Source organism: Hylobates moloch, unplaced genomic scaffold (genome assembly GCF_009828535.3).
Source record: "Hylobates moloch isolate HMO894 unplaced genomic scaffold, HMol_V3 SCAFFOLD_1, whole genome shotgun sequence".
Lineage (NCBI taxonomy): Eukaryota > Metazoa > Chordata > Mammalia > Primates > Hylobatidae > Hylobates > Hylobates moloch.
Genome location: NW_026652276.1, coordinates 173,678,029 through 173,702,626, shown reverse-complemented (window position 1 = coordinate 173,702,626; position 24,598 = coordinate 173,678,029). Strand labels below are relative to the sequence as shown.

General features: G+C 36.1%; 1 protein-coding gene across 8 annotated transcripts in view; it reads right to left on the bottom strand.

Moving 5' to 3' along the window:
• Positions 1-24,598, bottom strand: part of ELAPOR2 (endosome-lysosome associated apoptosis and autophagy regulator family member 2) — a 245,149-nt gene that overhangs the window by 73,939 nt on the left and 146,612 nt on the right. For all 8 annotated transcript variants that reach the window (XM_058425164.1, XM_032761192.2, XM_032761191.2 and 5 more), the window contains 8 exons: positions 24,109-24,211; positions 20,393-20,530; positions 18,624-18,887; positions 17,756-17,929; positions 15,401-15,590; positions 14,036-14,132; positions 13,240-13,341; positions 2,778-2,904 (listed from right to left, as the gene is read on the bottom strand). In XM_058425164.1, the coding sequence (XP_058281147.1) occupies positions 2,778-2,904; positions 13,240-13,341; positions 14,036-14,132; positions 15,401-15,590; positions 17,756-17,929; positions 18,624-18,887; positions 20,393-20,530; positions 24,109-24,211 (1,195 nt within the window). The remainder of the gene's footprint in view (positions 1-2,777; positions 2,905-13,239; positions 13,342-14,035; positions 14,133-15,400; positions 15,591-17,755; positions 17,930-18,623; positions 18,888-20,392; positions 20,531-24,108; positions 24,212-24,598) is intronic.

The following is a 24,598-nucleotide window of genomic DNA, read 5'->3' as shown; positions in this document are numbered from 1 at the left end:
GCTGACACTGCAGCTGAAAAATTTATTCTTCTAGTGTGTAGAAATATCTTGTGAGCAGGGTAAGATAAATTTTAAGATAGTCCCCTCAGTGATAACACAGTATCTCTTCAAATCTTTAGTGCTGCACGACGTATAGAAGTAATGCTTAATACACACTTAGAACCCAGTATAGATTTTGGAGATCCAATTTGATAAAAGCACTTTTATCACAAGTTGTGCGGCTCTTTTTGTTTATATCAGCTGTATGTGGAGGACTTGTATAAATTTAACATATGCATCTGTATTAGATATATTTAAAGAATTAGGAAAATGCACGCTCAATCAATATAAAGTAAAAAATTGTAAAGATGGTGTTGGAAATAGGACTGAAACATAACGGGGTGGTTAAAAAATTTAAATATACCCATTGCAATATTTCACAATAACTATTTTTCTTCTATCACGAAGCTTTGGTATCCAAAGAAATCCACATATATACACTGACAATAAAAAATACAGCAATACTTGTCATTTGTATATGAAGCTCACGGAGGAGTTGACTTTTTAAAATATTTTATTCAGTGATCAGAGGTGGCTATTCCCACTTACTGTATTATACCATTTTTTTATAGTTGCAATGGAATACACTAAGTAAGGTCTATGAACTCAGGAATGACACTCATAGTTTTGTAACTGAAGGTCAAGCTCCTTGGGCAAATATTTCCAAAACTGGTATCTAAGCATAACAGAAGGATATATTTAACTGCTTCCAGTATTTCTCAAATTAAATTTGTAACTATAGGGGGATGTTATAAATTTCAACATGTCAAGCACATCAAAGTGATCCAAAAAGTATCATTTTAAAGGCAAAAACAAATACTAAAGAATCACACGCAACTATCTATTCTCAACAATCTTATAATACTTTGAAGTGACCTTACCAAGGAAGAGAGTTTGAATGAAATAAAATTAGAGAATTTGTTGAAACTTTACTGTCTTAACCTTCTCATCATTCATTACCTTCCAGGAGAGAAATATTAAAGAATGTTTGGATAAAAGATCATTTAGCTATTCAAAAACCCTTGAATTAAACTTGGTAGCCAAAGGGAGTGCAGCTTCGTTTTTCATTTACTCTAAAAAACAATTATAAGATAAGCAGTTTATCATAATTGTAGAGTAAAGGTAAAGAAGAATTTCTATTGTGAAGTAGAAAAAGCATTATCATTATTAAGAGGATTAACAAGAAACTATTTTTGTGAATCTGGAATTTTTATCCTTGACCTACTTAAAAATATTAAAAAGAAACTGTCTCAGCAGTGTGCTAGCTGACTGAGTGGCACTGACCCTGTGTGCTCTGAACTGAAATAAGCCATCTACAGGGAAGCACATTTGACAAATTAAATAACACATTTCCTAATTTTTGTTTTTGTGTTATCTGCTTATTTTTTGTATAATGAATTAAATTATTAATAAAAATATACTTTACATTAACCCTATGCTTGTACTTTATCATAAAATATAAAATAAATCTTGCTCCTTAAAACTTTATCTCACTTTTAGGCATATTTCTGTGTGTCTAATTTGTGTGTGTGTGTGCTGGGTTTGATGTACAATATAATTCTTAATATAGGTTCACTGCCGTTAAAAGTTTGAAAAACACCAACTTAGAGAATAGTTCTCTATGTTTTTTTCCTAGGGGTGAGGTGAACACAACTGCTGCCAAATACTTGGAATGCATGGGATTGGGCGCAAGCATCCTGATTTCATTCCTCTCAAGCCCCTGCCCTTCATCCTGCTAACTGCAAGCTCTTCAAGATCTTCCTGGGCAGAACTGCTTCCCCTCTCTGATTCTCTGGTGCCCACTCTCCCTTCAGGTTTCCAGTATTAGTGTCGATTTATTTTCCTCTGTGCTTATTATGATTTTAATGGAATTTGGGCACAGAGTGGTGGTAAACAAGTAGTCTTGAAGCAGATTAAGTTTGTTTTTTTTTTTTTTCATATGATACTACTCAAAGCTAGTTCAGTGAAGCAGGCTCTCTCAAATACTATTGGTGAAAGTGAAAATGAAGTGAAAGTGAAAATTGATATGATCAAAGTAATTTGGTAATATGTATCAAGCCTTAAAAATATCCATTCTTTTTGGATTCAATTAATCTCTTCCTAATAATAAACTAACAAAATCAAACTTCCTTCAAAGATGTTTGCTACAGAGTTATGTACAAAAAGATTGCATTCAATTTTCTCTCAAATGTCTAACAAAGGAATTATTTAATACCAAATTATATAAAAAATAAAATATTTATCAATAAATGTTTTTAAAAATATATTTAATGAGAAGGGAAAGTTTTCATAATGTATTAAATATAAAATGGAAGCAAAAATATTTAAGTATGAATGCAAAGAAGCTATAGAGTAGGATCTTGATTTTATATGTATATGCTTTACCTTTTAGGCATGCTTCTTATAGTGAGTCAGTTATATTATCCCCATCTTAATTATACCTATGCCTACATTATGTAAATCACATATTGGTTTAATGATATTATTCCCATATAATCCAGGTAAATACTAAAAGCCTGTGACTCCCTTATCATGATTCATTTTCCTCAATCCCAGTGCACATCTGCAGCTACCCTAGCATCTGAAAGTTCAGCTGCCAAACTTGATTTTAAATGCCTACCAATGTTACATTGTCAACTACAAGCTTTTGCCATACTTCTGGACCTGAGTTTCTATGATTTGATGCCAGATTAACCAACTATAATGCCAAAGCTCTGCTTTGAGAGTTTGTCCCTTACCTGAAATCCTCTCTTGCAGGCTCCCTCAATCTCATGGAAGTCATGCTCTGTGCACAGAGGGCAAGCTTCAGCACTCTCCCACAGGAAATAGAATGTACACCCATCACAAGTACCTGCTGGGCACTTGCTAAAATCATAAACAAAACCAAAAACACGTAAATGACAGCTTTTTAACCCATTCAATCCACTCCAATCAACACCAGAATACCTATCACATGCTGGGGAGCACTGTGTGGATGCTGAAGAAACGCAAGTGGAAAAAAATCTAAAAGACACGAACCACTATGAGACAACAGTTTGTACCTAGTAGGATGGCTGGAATCAAAAAGATAATAACAAGTGTTGTAAGGATGTGGAGAAATTGGTGTCCTCATGCACGCACAGCTGATAGGAATGTAAAATTGTGCACCTGCTTTGAAAAGTTTAGCAGTTCCTCAACCAATTAACTATAGAGTTACTATTTATTCCAGCAAGTTCAGTCCTAGGTATAAACCCAAGAGAAATGAAAACATATCTCCACACAAAAATTGGTACATCAATGTTTATAGCAGCATTTTATATAATAACCAAAAGGTGGAAACAACCCAAATGTTTATCAATAGATGAATGCATAAACAAAATGCAGTATATCTTTATAAAGGAATATTTCTCAGCCATAAAAGAAATGCAGTAAGGCATACCACAACTTGGAAGAACCTCGAAAATATTATGCTAAGTGAAAGAAACCAGTCACAAAATTTCACAAATTATATGCTGCTATTCATATGCTATTCAAAGTCCAGAATAGAGAAATCTATAGAGACTGAAAGTAAATTAGTAGTTGCTCAGGGCTGGGAAATGAACTAGGGCATAGGGGACTGAGAGCTAAAGGATACGAGGTTTCTGTCTGAGGTGTTGAAAATCTTCTAAAACTGACTGTGGTGGTGGCTGCCCATATCCTTGAATATTCTAAACACCACTGAATTATATGCTTTAAATGGCTGAATTGTATGGTAGGAGAATTATATTTCTATAAAGCTTTTTTCTTTTTAATTTAAGAGAGACACAGACAATGACCAAAAAAAAAAAAAAAAAAAAAAAAGGCTCCGGAAATGCTTCTTGGTAGAAATGATACCTAAGCTGAGTCTAGACTGTTTGGTAGGAGTTAGCCAGAATAGAAAAGAAGAAAGCAAAGGAATTTCTGCAAAGGAATGAACAGGTATGATCAATTGGCAGGAAATTACATGTGGGTCATTGTTGCTGGAGTTTCAAGAGCAACGCAATGAGTGAGTGCTGGGCATGTGGAGAGAAACTAGGTAATGAAAGGCCTCATATGTTACAGAAGTTGTAACTTCTGTTTAAGGTAATGTACTTAGAACAGGTACTTTACGGAATAGAATGCTGCACAGGACCCTGGTCTTTTAGAGGTAGGAGAAAGACATCATCACAAAATTGTCTAAAGTGAAAAACAAACCAACCAACTATCAGGTCAACATGCAACTAAGTGATGCAAATAGCATTGCAATCTTGGGTTTCCTTGGCCTAATGACAACCTAAAAAGGTGGTTACCTTCACTACTCTGAAGATGATGGATGTGGATGGGGCTTAGACACAGAGATAGGATCACAAAGAACTAACCACTAGGGAGGCTCTGGAGACTTTTTGAAACTCTTCTTTCAAGCGGGTGGGCCCATTACCTGAGCTTGCCTCTTTCATTCTGGGACAGGTAAACATAGCATGGCTGAAAAATTAATGGCTGCTATGGTGTACAGAATCCTTACTGATTGATGCCGGAAGCTATCTGGACAGATTCTAGTAAGAACTGCTGTTTTGTTCATGAATTCATTAAAACTAGAGGAATTTAAATTTGTCTACTACTTTCGGCTTCCTTAAGTCAAGCCCCATAAATATAGGCTTTGCCCTGAAAACCTCCTTTAGACCTCAGCTGGTCCTGAGGACAGGTGTCCTGAAACCCTTAACAGCAAAAGGATAGCCACAAAATAGTAAGGGAAATTTTAAAAACACTCTTTTGAAGTTTTAACTTCAAATACCTTTCCAGTGATACATGGTCCAAAACTATGATATTCAGTCTAACAGCAAAGTAAAATTTCATACTGTTAGTTAACTAAATATATTCTAAAACACCCTAAGATATGAACACTAAAAAAACAATCTGCAAGTCTAAAAATTGACTGCATTTTTCCATGCCTATCTTTCCAAAGTGTCTGTAGACTAAGCAGAGGTGGTGGGATGTGAATAAAAGCAATGTTGTTTATAGCATGCTGTAAGTGAGGCCCTATGCCATATGTCAGGGCTAAGAACAATGACAAATAGTGACTCTAGGGAAAATGGTTTAACTCTTATCTGCCTTAATTTCTCTGTTTTTTTTTTTTTAAAAAAAAGAGTAATGAATATATTCAGACTAAAACAAAGATAGGTGTTTTTTTTTTTAAAGTAAGTACAATAGATGAAAACCATGCCACATAAAATATCAATACTTTCCACCTTCTAGATTAGTAAAAAGCAACTCAAAATTTTTCTTTTTTAAAAATTGGGTAAACAATGAGAAAAAATATCCAAGAATACAATTTCCTGATCATTTAGTGAAAATAGCAAAAGTGCTCTCCTGTTCAAATCTTCCTCCCCAAATTATTCTACATTTTGTTTTCTAGCACAGCGGAGTTTTGAGTAAGGAAAAAAAAAACAGTTTATCTTGGGAAAACAGAAGAGAAAGTCTGTTAAAATCTGAGAAAAATGAACTCGATAAATGAAAAAAAAGGAGAAAACTAATCAAAGTTGCAAAAACTTCTAAAGAAAAGATCTGGGTTACAATTCTAACTGGACATTCGAATGATTATGTTTTCCTACAAATGACTTAACTCCTTCTTTCCCCTACCACATTTTTGTAATTTGTCAAAATCAAACGTCTGCTATACTGCCTTCACGGGGTAGTTGTAATGGATAAAATGAGTGAACAATTTTGGAAAGTTTAAAGCAATGCAAAAATATAAAAGACTATTAGCAATGCATATCACTTTCTAAAGAACTGCTAGAACCACAGAAACTGCAACAACAAAAAAATCACAACACTGATGTAATTTATAAAGCTGCTGTTAGGTGTCAAAACACTATAGTGCCTTTCCTCGGAAGACTTCATTTGTTAAAAGATACTCTTAGCTTAACTCAAAATAGTTTACCGTAGAGTCAATTATTTGATTCCTTTAACCTGATGAATCACTTAAATTGTGGAACATCAAATTTAATTCTTTGTTATAAACCTAAATGTCATAATTTAAATCAGTCCTTCCGTGTAAAACAGGGATGTATGAAGCAATAATAATTTGAATAGCACTTATTTTTAGTATGAAAATAGAAAAAAAGTACAAGAGAAAAACAAAAAATACTTTCTCCTACCAAGAACACAGAAAAACAAACAGTAAAATAGATAAATGTTTTATTGCCAAGTACTTGAAATACTTTTCCCTTTGATTACTTGTCCTATCATCATCTCCAGCCACCTCCCCCAGCTTTTTAAAGCTGGAATGCAGAGGTATCACAAATCATGCTTCTTTTATAATTTTTGGTTTACGCAATCACCATAGGAACCAGTGAATAAATGTCTAAAGGGACAGTACACTGTCATGGATAGCTGGGGCATGTCAGGCTAGGATTCTACAGGATTACTGGATGTGCTGTGAAATCTAGGTAGAGCAACGACCGATTCAAAGGACAACCAGGTGGACCTTGATTTGGCTTTATTGGTAAATGAATAAGAGACTTCTCAGTTTTCTTATTTTACTTCTGGGATTGCCTTAAGAATCTGGATGGCCCTGGCAATATGTAAGAATTCACATTAACCTTTTTTAGGAAGTTAGGTCTTGAATTCTAAAATGGGATACATTCCCTGAGAGATAACTGGACTGAGAGATGAGCTATTAGTGTTTTCTTTTAAATAAATCTTTCCTAAAGTAGGATCTAATTGGTTTGTATTATGAATTCATGGAGAAGAATCTTTTCTTATGAACTATTATGATTTAATACTGATCCTATTATTAGCTGTTTGCATAGTTTATAATTCAGTATAAATTTGTTTTGCCAAAATAGAAAATACAAAGGTTAAAACACATTTATCTATATTGTCAATATGTTTCTGATCCCTCTGGATTTTGTCTGAGAAGACTGAAGGGAAAGGCCACAGTTTCGTGTATCTAGAAAATCTCAGTTGAGTTATCCTCCAGGATAAACTATTGTTGCTCAGCTGCTTTCACATGGGGCTTTTGAGTGAGCTCCCCACGTTGGGGTATTCAGACTGGCATCAGTGCCGTCTCTAACCTGCTGCTGGTAATTCCTCTCACCTTTGGCATCTCAGGAGAATCAGGCTTTCTCTGCTGAGGATGGCTTGTACTCTCTAGTATGGGGCCCAAAAAACACCACTGCATCTTGCTCCAAAATTTTTTTGCCCTGAGGCTAGAGATTACAAATTGTTTGTGAATGTGTCTTAGTCCACGCAGGCTACTATAATAAAATATATTAAATTGGGTAGTTTATATATATTTCTTATAGTTACAGGCTGAGATGTCCAAGATCACAACGTCAGCAGATTCAGTGTCTGGTGAGGGCTTGCTCTCTGCTTCATAGATAGCGCTTTTTTGCTGCATCCTCATGTGGTGGAAGGGGCTAGCTAGCTCTCTGGAGTCTTTTTTTGTTTGTTTGTTTGTTTGTTTGTTTTGTTTTGAGACAGAGTTTCCATCTTGTTGCCCAAGCTGGGGTGCTATGGCACGATCTCAGCTCACCACAACCTCCACCTCCTGGGTTCAAGTGATTCTCCTGTCTCAGCCTCCTGAGTAGCTGGGATTACAGGCGCCTGCCACAATGCCCAGCTAATTTTGTATTTTTAGTAGAGACAGGGTTTCTCCATGTTGGTCAGGCTGGTCTCAAACTCCCGACCTCATTTGATCTGCCTGCCTCGGCCTCCCAAAGTGCTGGGATTACAGGCATAAGCCACTGCGCCAGGCCTGGAGTCTCTTTTATAAGGACACTAATCTCATTTATGTGGGGAGAGCCACCATGAGCTGATAACCTCCCAACACACCATCTCTTACTAGTATCACTTCAGTATTAATGGTATTTCAGCATATGCATTTGGGGAGACACAAACATTCAGACTGAGACAGCCAAGTAAAATGGGCTCCACAGAAAACCTCCAATCAGCCTGGCACCGGAAGAATGGGGTGGGGCCTTGGGAAGTTTGCACCCTTTATGGGGGGAGGAGTCTGGCCCCTCCTATTCCTGGGTGGCAACCTAGGATTCAATCTGTGAGATGGGGGCTTGCTAACAGGAACCCCTCTCACTTGGCTGAGTCTTTTTCCTTTTCACCCAATAAATTCTATAACCCCTCACCCTTCAAAGTGTCTGCAAGCCTACTCTTTCCTGGATGTGTGACAAGAACCCAGTGTTTTCTATAAGAATATCACAACAGATTGAGTATGAACATAAGATTTTTTATGCATAGTTCTTAGATCTAGGTTTACAAAATTCTATCAATCTCCTTCAAAACCTCCCTTTCTAAAGACTATCCTGAGTTAACTACCAAAAGCCAGCATCAGATCAAAACCGAGATAAACTAAATTAACTGACATTCCTTAGTTTTATCTTCAGATTCTTTATCTTATTTAATGAAATAAAATAATTATCATCCTTATCTCAAAATTGATCTGAAAATTTTAAGAATGGTTTGTGATTTTTATATCATGTCTTAAGAGTACTTATTAGTGTCTGAAGTATACAGTTTTAGCAATTCTGCTTTAGTTTTTTCATTTCTTGATCAAAATGGATTTTAGCTGTTTTCACTTATGCTCATAATGCTTCTATATCCCTTTTTACCTTTTAATATTCTAAGAACATATTTGGTTTTGGTCTTTTGAGTTAAATTGCCCTTTTAATTTAACTTGCACAGACTTACGTATCTATTATCTGTCTATAAATTGTTCTAGAGAAAAAGAAAACAAAGGAAGTCATTTTACCAGTCATTCTTCCATGTCTCTTAAGAACTGAAAATGGATACATATTTTGGTTTTAACAGTCCTTCCCCAAAGACCAAAGAAAATACTACATTAGCATCCAATAGATCTGATGAATTTGATAGACAGACTCTAAATTGGAATCTGTGAAATAAACCCCTGGAGTGTTTGACCCTTGAATATAACAGGACAGAACTGTGAAGCATTCCTTTTGTGAGATTCAATATTCCCAGAGGCTACACTGATAATGAAGATGAATTTGGATTTTGAAGGAGGTTTTGGCAAAGCAATTTTAGGCTGATTTATAAACTACTCAAGCAGTTAAATATAGTCAGAAGTTGACAGAGAGAAAAAAATGATTTTCCTCTAACTGGTGGCATCAATAAAGACCCTGTTTGAGGAAAGATGACTCATTTAAAAGAAGGCACCAATAACTCGTAAGTCAGTTGAGTTATCCTCTGGGGTAAGTGTGATATTTGCCTCTAACTTAGTGTGCTTCTTTGCAAATCTCTGCCCATGAGGAATTGGATGAAAAAATGGCAAGATGAAAGCATTATGGCATGAAAAAACCACACAGTTAGAAAACTATTCCATCGTGATTATGCCACACTGCAGCTATACAACCTGGCGCATCAGTGTTTCCTGCTCTGTAAAGTCAATGTGTTTGACTCAAAGATTTTGTGGATGCTGTGGCACCTCTATTATCAGAGTAAAAATGCTTCCCTTTGTCTGCTTTTTAATAAGGCCTTTTTATACCATTTTCACTAACAGAAATGTCTTATGTTTTTAAAAGAACCCTTTGGACACAATGCTTAGATCTAAATTCTTCCCAATAAAAGGAGAGCCTTCAGTTCCTCTATCTACCTAAGATAATGATTAGAGGTTTGAGAAGCCTTTTAGGCAAAGGCTAGAGGGCCATCTATTTAGGGGCATCTATTAATATTTAGGAATATCAGCAGCCTATTGTGCTAGCAGTTTATTCTCTGCTCAAGGTGCAAACTACACTAGAAAATCTTGTAACTTCACTCCAGCTGTCAGATTACATCTGCCACAAACACTGTACTATTTTTATCTAAAATGTTTCATACCCTCCAGACACTTTATGAAATTAGAAGCCAACTACATTTGCCAGACCAAATAGACAGCTTGGTGTTTCCAGCTGCAGATGAGAAGGCAGCCCAGATAATTTGCTGTTCGCTCTAATTTCTCAGGTGATACACAAAGAACACATATTTCCCCCTTTCTCCTGCCCATTTCACTTTCTATTAAGACTTTCTCACTTTCCCAGGTCTGGGGATCTTATGACATTTTCCCAGGACACCAAGATATAAAACCCCAACCAACACTGCTACTGCTAAAGTAAACTTTTGCCTGGCTTGCCAAGATTTTTGGCCAAGAAATGAGATTTCCTGAGGGTGGCATTCCTTCTGCACTACCAAAGTCTCTTTCTGAGACTTTTTGGTCAGCATATGAAGCTTCTCAAGGCAAGTGTCTGGTTAGCATCTCCCTCCCTCCACTCTGGAGATCTTAAAGCTGAAAGAATAAAAGAAAGAAAGAGGAAGGAAGGAAGGAAGGAAGGAAGGAAGGAAGGAAGGAAGGAAGGGAGGGAAAGAAAGAAAGAAGAGAGAAGGAAGGAAAGAAGAAAAGAAAGAAGAAAGAAAGAGAGAAAGAGAGAAAAAAGAGAGAGAGAAGAGAAGAGGAGAAGAGAAAGAAGAGAAGAGAAGAGAAGTCCTCTTAAAAAATAGCCTGAGAAACTGGGCTATGCTGACTTTTTTTTTTTCTGTCAGTAGGAAATATTTATTCAACCTCACCGCTAAAAAAAACAAAACAAACAAACAAAAAACCTAACAATTTCAGGAAAGCTGCTGTTTCTTGTGTTCTGATCTCCGAGCTCCCCCTTGTGCCCTGATGGGAAATTGATTCAAGGAAGAAAGAAAGGTCAGCACATTTAAGCTGTAGTGTTCAAGCAGCTCCCTAAAGTAGTGGTCAGCACACTCCAGTGCGCATCACAACTCTAAATGAAGATTTATCAAACATGGCTGAAGGACTACACCCTTTAGACTGTCACATTTCAAATTAGCTTTTCACAAAACTAAAATTTGGAATACATTTTGAGAATCTGTCTCAGAAAAAAAAAAAAAAATCCAAAATGCGAGTTAAGAAAAAATCTGGTTCACAAATTTCAGTAGACATCAGAATTGCCTTGTGGTTTTAAAAAATGTTCCTGTGCTCAGCATCTAAGCTTCTGTATTTTTAGGGAAGGCCCAGAAATTAATTTTTTAAATAGATACCCCAAGGTATTCTGCTGCAGGTGATCTTGATAAACCCTGGCAAAGATAGTTTACTTCCCTAAGTGGCAGATTCCTGGAGGTCTAAGGAGAAACAAGTTTTCCTCTCCTCATAGGAAAAATTCAGTTTCTACATGCCATCACTTAACTCCAGGAGACTATTTTCCTTATTACAATCAAAGCATCAGAACACACCTTACGAGAGTTAGAGTGATGTGTTTCCTAAAGGACAGACCTAATCTTCATTAACATCATCTACTTGAGTTAGAGGCCTGGAGGAGGCTTTGGAAGCTATTCAGGTAGACTCCTAGAGACTAGAGGTTAATTGTTAGGTTCACAAAATGGCCCCCAGATGTGCCGTAGTAAATAGAATAAGCACCTGAACTCAGAACTGTATGGTGGCATATTAGAGAATGATGAAAGGCACACGCTTTTATTGCTAGAATCTCTGACCACACCTTTTCTTGCAGGGTGGCTTGCTGCCTTGGTTCCAGCTTGGAGGCTGGCAGAGGGATCCTCCACCACAGGATGCCCTTTTATTATTATTAGGTACTACTCTTGTTGCATCCGTCGCTCACCTTGAACAGGTGAAAAGAATAATTAATTCATTGCTCTATGAGAAGTGGAAACACGCAGTTGGTGAAAAGAGAATGTCAGTGTGCCTTTATGCCCAAAAATAAGCCCAAAATACTGTGTTACTCCTGTAAGTATTTTTAGGATACACAAGTAGTTGAAGCAATGCTTACACCACTGATTTCCAATCCTGATGTGACATAAGCAGGACAGGTTAAAATCTCCCAAGGGTTACTGTGAAACTATCAAAAACAAAATTAACACAAACATTTTCTTTTTAAAAATATATACTTTTACTAATTTGATAGAGAAAAACATCTGCAAATCAAGCTATGATCCAAAGGTATCTTAACTCAGCAAAGATTAAAAATAAATAATCTGGCTGGGTGCAATGGGTCACATCTATAATCCCAACCCAGCTTGGGAGGCTGAGAAGAGAGAATCGCTTGAGGCTAGGAGTTTGAGACCAGCCTGGGCAATGTAGGGAGTTTCCCATCTCTACAAGAAATTAAAAAATAATAATAATTGGCCGGGCGCGGTGGCTCACGCTTGTAATCCCAGCACTTTGGGAGGCCGAGGCGGGCGGATCACGAGGTCAGGAGATCGAGACCACAGTGAAACCCCGTCTCTACTAAAAATACAAAAAAAAAAATTAGCCGGGCGTGGTGGCGGGGACCTGTAGTCCCAGCTACTCAGAGAGGCTGAGGCAGGAGAATGGCGTGAACCCGGGAGGCGGAGCTTGCAGTGAGCCGAGATCACGCCACTGCACTCCAGCCTAGGTGAGAGCGTGAGACTCCGTCTCAAAAAATAATAATAATAATAATAATTTTAAAAATAAAATATAAAGAAATAAATAATCTTCATAGTGAAAAATGAATATCTGAAAAATAAAATTCAGGAGGCATTCAAGTGTCACTCATGCTATTAAAGCAGTCTGTATTTAAGTTGACAATTCTGAGTCTATGAAATTGTTTTCTTGTGTTCCCATCCAAAGTGAACTGCATTATTCAGATCTTCACTATAGAGGGCTATTGCCTTAATGCTAATCTGTGTTAAATGAAGCACATTATGTATTCTATAAGTCAGACTTACCTTGGTGATTCTGCCACCATTAATCAATAAACTGAAGAGCTAGAAATCGATAATACAAATTATCCTGGCCCCCATCCCCTTCCAGAGAAAAAAGCTATGACTCAGAGGTTAGATTACTTAATCTTGATCACCCAGCTAGTTCATTGTTGATCTAGTACCATAATCAGGAAAGCTACTAATCCAGCTCTCAAGGAAATTCAGGCTAAACAATAAAATAAATACAGGGATACAAGCAGTATAATTAATTTTATATTGCTTCAAGAGAATTAGACACTTAACGCAAACAGGACAAGAATATGTCATACAAGAGGGTAGGAAGTATTTAGATTGTACAAGGACCTATTCCTCTTAATACACACTAAGCACATTCCCTACAAAAAAAAAAAACTCCTACAGATTCTTCTGTTTTCTTTCTGCTTTATGTTCATAGAGAATATGTTTTAAAATAATAACATTCTGGAGAGTTTTTCTTCCTCATGGTAAACACAAATCATATGGAAATAAGGATACCTGGGGACTGAAATCACTCCTGCTCCAGATTTAGTAGGATTACACCTCATTTTCACAGCAGTTGATCGGCCATTAATACAAGATGTTGTCGCTGTAGAAGACCTATTGTAAGCCAAATAATATTTTTAAAAAACAGATATAATATAGATTACAAAGACAAAAATATGGGAATAATTGCTCTCAGACTTCATGAACAAATGAAAAAGAAAAATGTATTAAAGTTCACTAATTTGCAATTTTAATACAAATTCAGCTCATTTACTTTCATTGCCTATGAAAAGTTGACTACTTTCCCAGGTAAAGTGATACGTTATCATCAAAGTATTTAGTAAAGATATAATTTTAATAAAAATTATAATCAAAAATATTCTTAAGGGAACAAGGACCATATCTACTTAGGCCAATGCTTTGATATGTGAATTATAAATAATTATTGCCTAGACAATGAAATAGAGTCTCTTTATTGCCTAATGTAAATGAATACACACACATGCACACACACACGTAAATGAATACACACACACGCACACACACACGAGAAATTATACAAGGCTTTCAAAATATTCCATGTTTCCTACTTTTTACTATCCTTCATTTAAGAATCAGTTACTAATTATTAAGTATAAACTACATTCTAGGAATGCTCAGGTGACATAATTGATCTTCTCTGCCATAAGAACTCACATCGAGTATATGATTACATACACATAATTATAAATATATGAGTATTGGTGTTCCCTATATATAAGTTTCTTTTGGTTAAAATATAGTCAAGGGAAACAGTATCTTCACTTACTTATAAAAGAAATGCACATCTGGTATTTGGCTTGCTGGAACTGGGAACATATCTTCTTTTATATTAATATTTTGCAATGTGGTTTCAACTGTCACTCCTAGATGACATTTAAAAAGAAACTATTAAGCAATATGGAAAATTATTTTTATTTGGTCTCTGTAGAGTTGCATAGAAAATAGCTTTAATGACTGTCATTTTACAATATTTACAGAAATACTGTATTATATTAATGCATCCATCGTAAAAACAAGAAATTTTCCAAAGTCTCCAGAATGAAAGAGAAAAGATTCTACTCCCTAGTTTTGTAATTTTGCTTGAGTCTTTTCACTTCCCTGGGTCTTGTTGCCTGAATCTAATGCAAGCAGTAATTCGATAATCTATGAAGTTCCCTTCAGTTCTCTAACATCTCAAAAGTCTATTAAAATTTTCATTCTCCAGTGAATTTTATCGAATGAGTTAGGCTACTTTGCTAATACAGCTTTTTACTCATATTCGATACAGACATATTTGACAAAGCAAAAAATTTTGTGCCCTAATAATTTCTAGAAAATAACTCTGAAATTTGCTTAATCTAGTAAGCAGAAAACTAAGGCTTTTTTTCCCCCTGCCTCTTGTAAGCAAAATAACAGAGCCAAAACGCAGTAAGAGCAAACTTTGCTTCAGAGTTCCCACTCTGAGCAACCCCCACCCCCCAGTAACTGACCTTGGTGCTGAAAGTCAATGCTAATTTCCTCTGGAGTCTATATTATAGCAATGTTCTCAAATCTGGCCACACATCCGAATCACCTATGAAGCTTGTTAAAACCACAGATTCCTAACCCCCACTGTAGAGATCATAATAAATTTGATACCTAAGAATCACTCATTAGAGAGCTAGATTCTTCAAACTTACCTATGGCTGCCAGGACTACAGAGACAAAAAGGGAACATGAGGAATGAAACTCAGCACCCTCACCTTTGTTGTTTGTCACCTGCTTCCTTTTGGTATGAGAAAAGGTGATGGAAACTGGTGGCATAGAAATGATTTAGGTGTAGTTGTGTTTGTTTACTATTCTAATGTTGTTTTTAGTTTTGATTTTTAAAATTGGTTTGCCTCTTAAACTTCTAGAAAGTCTGATGACAGGCATAGATCCTCAGAAAATATCATACTTATATATGAATTAATACATAAATGCAGAAGCTTCTCAGAGACTAATTAATAGTCCCCACTAGTAGGAGTTTTTTAACCATCTTACAAAGTGACAATTTAAAATTACCTGTGGGGGCCTTAATCATCTATAGCAAACACCAATACAATGACAAGTTATCCATAGCATAATTTAAGAATAAATGTATGCATGCATATATGAACCAAAGGAAGCTTACCTAAGAATGTATCTGCCAGAATGATGGATTGTGATGATAAGGCTGCTCGGAAACCCTTACTTTCAGAAGGAATAATTGTTGACTGGCATACAAATGCCCCTACCAAATTTGTGTAATCATCTGACCCTGCCACTATTTCTTTTACTGTAAAGTCTGTTATATTGTTGGTACAGAGAGCCATCTTCTTCCCCTAGGAAAATAAAGTCATAAAAGAAAGGTTTTATTGGATGTCAATCTCTAAACTTAATCTTGGCTAGCTAGTGACCCTAGAAGAGCAGTGGCTCTCTCCTCACTGTACGGATTCTGATTTAGTTGATCTGGTATGAGGCCTAGCCACCCATCAGTACTTTTTAAAAGCTCTCAAGGAAAGCCCAATATTCAACCAAACTTCAGAGTCTACAGTTATAACAGGTACAGTAATTCAAGACTATACTGCTTTTCCCACTACAAGCATCATTTGTGATAAATGAAAGTCGTCAAACTTAAGAAAATAAAAGTAATCTATGAAATGTTCAATTCATAGAATAACTGCATGCAAAGAGACCAGAAAACTGCTGATGAAAGCTTCAATGTCAAAGAAAAAGAGTTGGGCTTCCTTTTCCTTTATGACCCTACGTGTAGCAGAAAGGTAACATGAAGGCTAAAGAAGAAAGCACAAAAGTCATACTGCAGCAAAATTCTAGAATAACACCTGAATTCTAAATAGTTGGTCACTACAAGTGTCTTTATTCACCTACTCTTAGTTTCAATGATGTGTATCTGCTCAACTGTACAACAAGTTAAAGGGAATACAGAGATTTGCTTTTTTAATAATTTAGAAAATAATTGGAAGATATAACATAAAAAATGGAAAAATTGTTTAAATATAATATGTTTAAATATACTATAGTCCCACTGCAAAGGACTATAGCTTGCTCCATAATTTCTACAAAGTAAATGTAAAAATAATATAGGAAAACTATTTCATTGGTGTTAGATATAGAGTGTACACAGATGTGTAAAAAGAAAAGTATAAAAGTTTCTCTTTCTTAATGCAGCTAGCAGACCTAACCTATAAATTTTTCTCCTGCTACCAGACCTTCTGACAACAATAGGCTTTCTCACCAGTATATATTTTTTTACTAGGCTTAAATTAAAATGTTGAAGCCAATAACGAATAATGAAAAAGAACAGAGAAAAGGTACTGGGGAAAGAAAAAGGAAAATAGTGGAAGCTAAAAAGAAAGAAACACGAATAAAAAGGAAAGAGAAGCCAGAGGGGAAGAGAAGAGAAGAGAGGAGAGGAGAAGAGAAGAGAAGAGAAGAGAAGAGAAGAGAAGAGAAGAGAAGAGAAGAGAAGAGAAGAGAAGAGAAGAGAAGAGAAGAGAAGAGAAGGTGGAAAAAGAGGTAGTGCTAATGTACGATAAGATTGTGATAGAAGTATGGTAGATAATGGAATCAAACTTATTCACTGCTTCCCACAGTATCTGGCACATAACAGGTATTTAATTTATATTTATTGAGTGAACTGAGTAACTAATCTAGTGAGTGTCTTGGATTACCCCAGGTAAAATCAAAACAGGACAACTGTCATACTATGTAAAATTTTATGGATCTTTTTGTTTGAAAACCTCTGTGGTCATCAGATCTCTTTTTGTTTCCTTTGTGCAAAGCTTTGCACAGTATCTCATAATGAAGACAATTGAAAATATAGGAGTTAATATGGGAAGTAACACGGAGGAAATGCCTTATTCTGTTTCTACTCTGTAGGTATATACCTATACATACTTCCCAACCCTAACCTCATATGTCCATTAAAATATTGGGCATCATGGTCCTGTAACCTCTCCCCATTGCCAGTATCAATTAAGATTCCTCTTCTTCTCACAGAAAATAAAATCCCATTTGTATGATTTAAGCCCACCTTATCAACTGATATTTGGCCCTGCACGTCTCCTTTTTGTTTTGGACAAACTTCCTCTTGAAAGTCTTTTTCTTTTTAAAACACAAAATTGACAACATAAACAACAGCAAAACTTTCTCAAATAACTTCCTGCCTAAAAAGAGGCAAGATTGACAACCCTGACCCATTTTTATGAAAACAAAACATCCTCAAAGCACTTAACACCATAGCTCCAAGCCTCAGGTTTCAACTGACTGCATAAATGATTTGATATACTGAGAACCAGGCAAAGTTGCCCCTGGTGGAGAAATCTGCCAATATTCTAGGCGGTAATAGAGGATCAAAGCAATCAAACCTCAGTTTCTGACAATTGGTTGATATCCATAGAGAATTTATTGGTCCATTAACACAGAAAATATCAACTTGATCGGAGCTGAAATATAGGTCCATCTCACCTTGACAGCCAGAACTCACCTCATGCCCACATAAACTGATATTGAAGAAATGGAAGTATTTTGTTCCTTTGGAGGTGAAGCTGGGGCCATTCATTAATGAGCCCATACTGCTGAGGTTGCTAAAGTCATAGTGCAAACTCTGATTTTCTTTTTCATGGTAGAAAAAGCAGTCACTGTAGCAAACCGAATGGTCCTTTGATTAAAGATAAAGAAACAATATAGCAGGAAAGAAAATATTAGCTGCTACTAAAATGTGTTTGAAAAAAAGTTCTAGGTGTAAAAACTATTCCAGTAATTTAGTCTTAGCTATAATACTTTACCATACTAATATAAAGAATTTCTAAACTCTAACTAGATTTTTCTAAACAAAGTTCAGAAAATTCAGAATCTTTTAAAGACAGAGTAAAGTTATCCTCAAGTTTGTTCCTGGTAGAAAGGTATTTTAAGAAATAGCCAAAATTCTGTTACGTAAATTTAAACAGACAGTAAAACTGCTTTGTCCTTCACTCATAATATGGCATCAATCTTCGCTATTCAAAATTATAAGAAACACTAGCTGTTCCCAGATGACTGCTATAGCCAGCCTATAGATAGGTAGTTTATTTTCTGTACCTAAACAATACACAAGAAACCAGTTTTAATATTTTGGAAAAGCATTCTTATTTGGGAGCTTTTAATATTTTATGTCACCAGTAACTAGTACTTTCATGGCATACAGTAAGTGTTTAATAAATGCAAGAAGGGAGAGAACAGAAATGGTAAGTAGAAAGTCTTATTTCAGAATAAATAGCAACCTCTTAGCTCCCATAGAAACATTAAGGAGAACCCTTGAATTTCTCTATTAAAATGTGCTTTCATGGGGATACCTGAAATGCAGACCCACTTACCTGATTGTTTTTACTCCCAGGCCCACATGGAATACAAGCCTCTTTGCCATAGACCTGATGTATGGACAGGTAGGTGTCAGGTGGACATTCCTTGCACTGGTTGGTTTCTTTCTCAATGTAGTGGCCTGGAGGGCAGGGGACACACGATGAACCCGACTGTTCAGAACCGAGGGCACAGGCACGGCATGAGGACGCCACTCCATCAACTGCATTAGTGGCTGTGATAGAATAAATCTTCACCATGTCATTGATGAACCGTCTATTCTAAAAAAAGAGCAGAAAGTAATGACTTCTGCCTTGGGGCTTAGCTGTACAACCAGATTATGTCTTATGTTGATATCATCAAAATAACTAGAGTGTTCCAGCCTAATAGTTTGTAATTGACAATAGATTAATATCACTGCTATTTCGTTCTTCTTTTAAAAAATCTTAAATCTTGACACTAGAAACTAATTTCTGCAATAATATAGTTCCAGCAGTTTTGCCACAATTACTGTGAAATCTGTCACAATTAGTATAAATTAGGATGCAGTTATAGACCTCATACCTAGAAGAACTAGTATAGTTTAAGAGAGGAACAGTTTTCATCTCCCATCATCATTTATTCACATCTTAGCCTAAATCAAATGATACAATAGGATGTTGAAAGTGTGGCAGGGAGAAATGCCTTGGAATGGGGATTAGAAAATCTTGGAAGACTAGGACCTCTAGTCACACACAAACATTAACTGTGTTAAATCAATGCAAGCACACCATTTCATTGAGTCTTCCTTTCCTTCTCCAGTCCTTTCCCTAATCAACATATAGAAAAGATGTGGACTAGAGAGCAAAAACCTGGGTCTTATTATGTTTTTCCTTCTTGTAACACTATGTCACTTTAAGGTCTGGTTTTAATTAAGCGGTGGGCATCACTCTATCGGTACAGAGCAGTGTTACTCCAGACTACTTAATGCCCTTGTCTGGGACAAAGATAAATGGAAGGCAAGGAAAGATTCCACAGCATGTTCACGCCCCACAGGATGGTAATCTTAACCTTCATAAGGAATAACTGGAGTCAAGTACAATCTGGGGAATTTATTCCCCACTGAAAGCCTGAAGAGAAGAAGAGAAAATGCCATACATTTGCCACCATAGCATTACGGCCACTTTTGAACAAGTGGTTTATCTTGTTCTCACCTTGGGAAGGTTACATCTATAGAGATCCACAAAATAAGTCCTGCTACTATTGAAACATATGGTACAATGGAATATACTTAGGGGAGGAATAGGTCTATTCTGGCAGGGAAAATAAAAGAAAGGAAATGATTTTGTGTGTTAGCTCAATGGTGGGTACATACACATTCTCCAGGCTGTAAAAGGAAATATTACTGTAATGAAAAAATAAAATGACACTAGTTAATGGCTCTTAAACATCAGATGACTCAGATGAAGACGAAGAAAGTTGCCCATCTTCACAAAGCCTCAGAAAGCTTTAAAAACAAGTTATTTTTAGAGAACTGCAAAATTAGATTTTCCTTCTCATAAGTTTCCAAAAACTGTATTTGTTCAGAGTGAAGAACAATTCAAAGACACGTTATTTTATTCCATACATTCTTACTCTCGAAAAATAAAAATTATCATTTTATACCACCGACTCCATAACCAGATTATTCATTCTATATTTTTTAAAAAGCAGTCTTTTCTTCCAAATTTGAGTTATCACTTTGTATGCATCTCCACAAGGGGGCATCATTAGTGTGTCTAAAAAAAAAAAAGTGCTTGGAACTTACATCTTGACCCTGATTAGTTCTCTGGAATGCCCATGTAAATGTAAAAGTTGCATTCTTGAAGATGATATGGGTGTAAGCTTGTTTTTCTTTGGTTCCACCCCATGATTCTACCACATTCGTACTTTTTCTATTAATATCCTAAAACATAGTGGAAAAAATATATTCAAATAAAGCACAAACTCAACAATAATATACCTGTGCATATATTACAAATGTATTCATATTTAAAGTAACCCCATTAGAGTTTATGACTACAAACAGAGCATGTAATCCCAGAACTCTTAAAACTTGCCTTCGAGTCTGCACAGGCACCTCACTCAGTAATCACAATATATCAACCACATTGTTCATATAACTTGAAAGACGTCTGAAATAATAATATGTTTAAGGGTTGGATTTTTTTTTGTTTTTATTGTCTATTTTTGTTTCATGTGTGTGATCTGGCTTGGGATATATACTTAGAAGAGGAAACATAACTCCTCAAACTTCTTACAATAAACTTCTAAAATTATCATTGAATGGAAAGGCTTCCAATTTTTTATCTTTTTCCTTCAGAGATTCTGATACGGAGCTCTTACATAGGAATTCCAAGTTCCCCTGAATTATGCTTGCAAGTTCCAGGGTTACTTTACCCAAGTGCATGTTAAGCAGAATGTTATTTTATGTTCATGAAATCCTCTCTTGCTTATACTTGATTTCCAAAAGGTTTAGTTTATATTTTATTTCTTATTTAACGAAATTCAAGATAATATTAAAATCACACAAATTTGTGATATTCCAACTGATATGCTGTCATTAACATGACTAGAAAGAAAATATTAATAAGTTGACCAGATAATGTAACACACATCTAATTTATATAAAAAGAAAACCAAGCCTAAACCCTGAATTTTCTAATTTTCCTAGCAGAAATCCTGATAGATCACTTAGGAATTTGGATGGGCTTCCATTAGTTATCTGGGATGCCGGCAATAAGGTTTCATGAGCTCAAGACAAGTCTCTTTGTTTTTCATCCTTTGATAATACAGGAATCAAACATGTGATAAAGTAACCAAATATGCTCTAAAGAGACACATCCTGAGTTCACACCACAGATAGGAATAACAGAAAATGCTCATCATACATTATAGAAATCCTCATGTAACCAAACAATGAAATCATCATTCCCAAAAAGCGGTTCATAATATATTGATAGTGCTTCATTAAACATCATTATGGGTTATAATAATTGAAATTTAATGCATTAGTGCACATAATACCACCTTACATTTGTGAAGCACTACATGATATTCAAAGAATTTTATATATTATTTAGTTTGAGATCTCCAAAAGTCGTGTGAGAAGATCAAATCACACAAAAAGGAAAGAAAATGGCAGACTTTGCTAAAAGCCGAATGCTCTAGGATTGATTCCTCAATACAAATATCATAAGATCCCTACTCTCAGGGATGCCTGGTCAAGTGAGAGAGACAAAAACATAAATAAGTTCACATAATTAAAGCAGGGATTTTTCAAAGGGTTTTAGAAGCACACTGGAGAGAGTGGCTAACTTGACTGAAAGGAGTAAGAGAGAGCTTCTGAGAAAAGGTGAAGTTTGAGCTGCTACTGAAGTATGATTGGAGTTCACCAGATAAAACAACAAAAGGAAAAATGTCATTCTAGCTTAGAGTGTCAACACATAGGGAATGAAAAAGTACAGAGTGTTCCACTAACACCGACAAATTCAGGTGACTAAACAAAGGTGAGTCATAAAAGCAGGTTTGGAAACAGAGGCTGGAGAAAGAATACAAAGAACCATAGAGATGCCATGTTACAGAATTTGAAGTGTATTCAGAGGCCGTTGGTTCTTAAACTCTAAAGTATTTCAGAACCATCCTCAATGCTTGCTAAAATACAGACTGCTGTGACCACAGAGTTTTTCATTCAGTGAGACTAAGCTGAGACACAGAAATGTGCATTTCTAACAATTTCCAAGGGGATCCAGGTGGTGCTGGTCCAGGGGCCACACTTTAAGAATCATTGCTATAGGCCATAAAAAGCACCAAGGGAAGGGATAGCTTTGTTGTTCATGCCTCTACTGTTGAATGTTGGGGTGTTTTCTTTGTTTTATTTCATTTTTGAGACAGGGCCTGTTGCCCAGGCTGCAGTGTAGTGGCATGATCATGACTAACTGCAGCCTCAACCTCCCAGGCTCAGGTGATTCTCCCACCTCAAACTCCAAAGTAGCTAGGATTAAAGGCATGCACCATTGTGGCCAGCTAACTTTTTTTTTTTTTTTTGGTAGAGATGGGGTTTTGCCATGTTGCCCAGGCTGCTCTCAAACACCTGGACTCAAACAATCCACCCACCTCAGCTTCCCAAAGTGCTGGGATTACAGAATTGAGCCATCACGCCAGCCTCTACTGTTGTTTTTATGTTTAAGGATAATTTTGGCTGGGCACGGTGACTCACACCTGTAATCCCAGCACTTTGGGAGGCCAAAGTGGGCAGATGACCTGAGGTCAGGAGTTCGAGACCAGCCTGGCCAACATGGTGAAACCTCATCTCTACTAAAAATATAAAAATTAGCTAGACGTATGGTGCATGCCTGTAAATCCAGCTACTCAGAAGACTGAGGCAGGAGAATCACTTGAACTCAGGAGGCAGAGGTTGCAGTGAGCCGAGATCGCACCCCTGCACTCCAGCCTGGGCAACGGAGTGAGACTTCGTCTCCAAAAAGAAAAAAAAATAATTTTGACAACAGTATAGATGAAAGAATAGAGATGAGAAGAATGTATAGGAGACTACTGAATAATCCAGTTAAGAGATAATATTAGTCTGCATTTCAGCAATGGCACTGAGTATGAGAAGAACAGACTAAAGAAATAAGGAGGCAGACTTGGGAGAATTGAAGACTTGTGGGTTATTTGTGATATAGATGGCTATATTGAAGATTATTCATGATCTTTTACTGCTACAAAGTCGATACTTTTTTCATAAAAAAAGTCTGCCTTCATTTAAGCTATCAGTAATCACAAATAAACGTTTAAGTCTCCTCACATTTTGCATATCACGGAGAAAACTGTTAATAAACTGTTAACTGGCTACTAAAAGGTCATTGGGAATAAAACCACAAAAACAAAGCAGGTCCATGAAGTAACTATTTAATTGTAATGTTAAACTCTTAGCCAACAACCTTCTAAATCTCACATAAGGTCTTAGTAAATTTCATGGTGATACTTTCCTCAGATGTATGACATCTAGAAAAGAAATGGGCAAAATTATGACATGAGCATAGTAGTCTTTTTCTAAATGCTCTCTTCTCAATGTTCTACATCTCCATTATTTTCTGCCCTTACTTATTAGTACAATGTTTTCTCCTTCTGGATAGTTTGAATAGCTGAATAGTTATCAGGGGAGAATTTTCATTCTGCTGGTGACACTTTTATGAAGGAATTTTTTTTACCGGATTAATATTCCCTGGCCTCTATCAGTCACCCGGGCTCCCTCACTTAGTCTTTCCCATGAGGAATAAACACTTTATTTGTGGACTTCATTGCACAATTCTTAATTACTTCTTTAGATATTTTTTAATGTTTGTGAATGGCACTAAGAATAGCAAAAAAAAAAAAAAAAAAAAAAAGGAATTCTTATCCCAACTTGCCACAGATAAATTTACACTTGAAGGAGAATGCTAAGCTCAGAAATCTGCCTTTGAAAGCCACCCGTCCACTTACCACCATGAAGTACAAAACACAGTCCGCTGAACAGAGGGTCTCAAAGACAAATGTTATTCTTCCTAGTTCAGAACCCATGGCTCCAGTCATAGATGTTGGTGGTCTATTTGACAGATTAAAATGGCAATATTTATAGTATGTTCTAAATACAATTTAGAATAAAATTAAGCCACTATTTTTATTAAACTAAAAGCCATGCTCTTCTCTTCCTCTAATCTACCGCTTCCCTCACCCACAACTCCTTCCTCACTTAATCCTACCTGTCCACACTCTTTGTAGACATTGAGTCCACACAACCATGGTAATATGCTTGAACCTCTTGCTGTAAATGATACCATCCATCCTAAAGGAAAAGACTCCTACTGGGTAATTTCAACACGGGGAACTAAAACGAAATGGGATTAAGAAATTTCTAACATGCTATTTTACCAAGAGAACTGAGAAAAAATAGATAAATACATCAAAAGATACTCCTGCAAACAACTTAGAC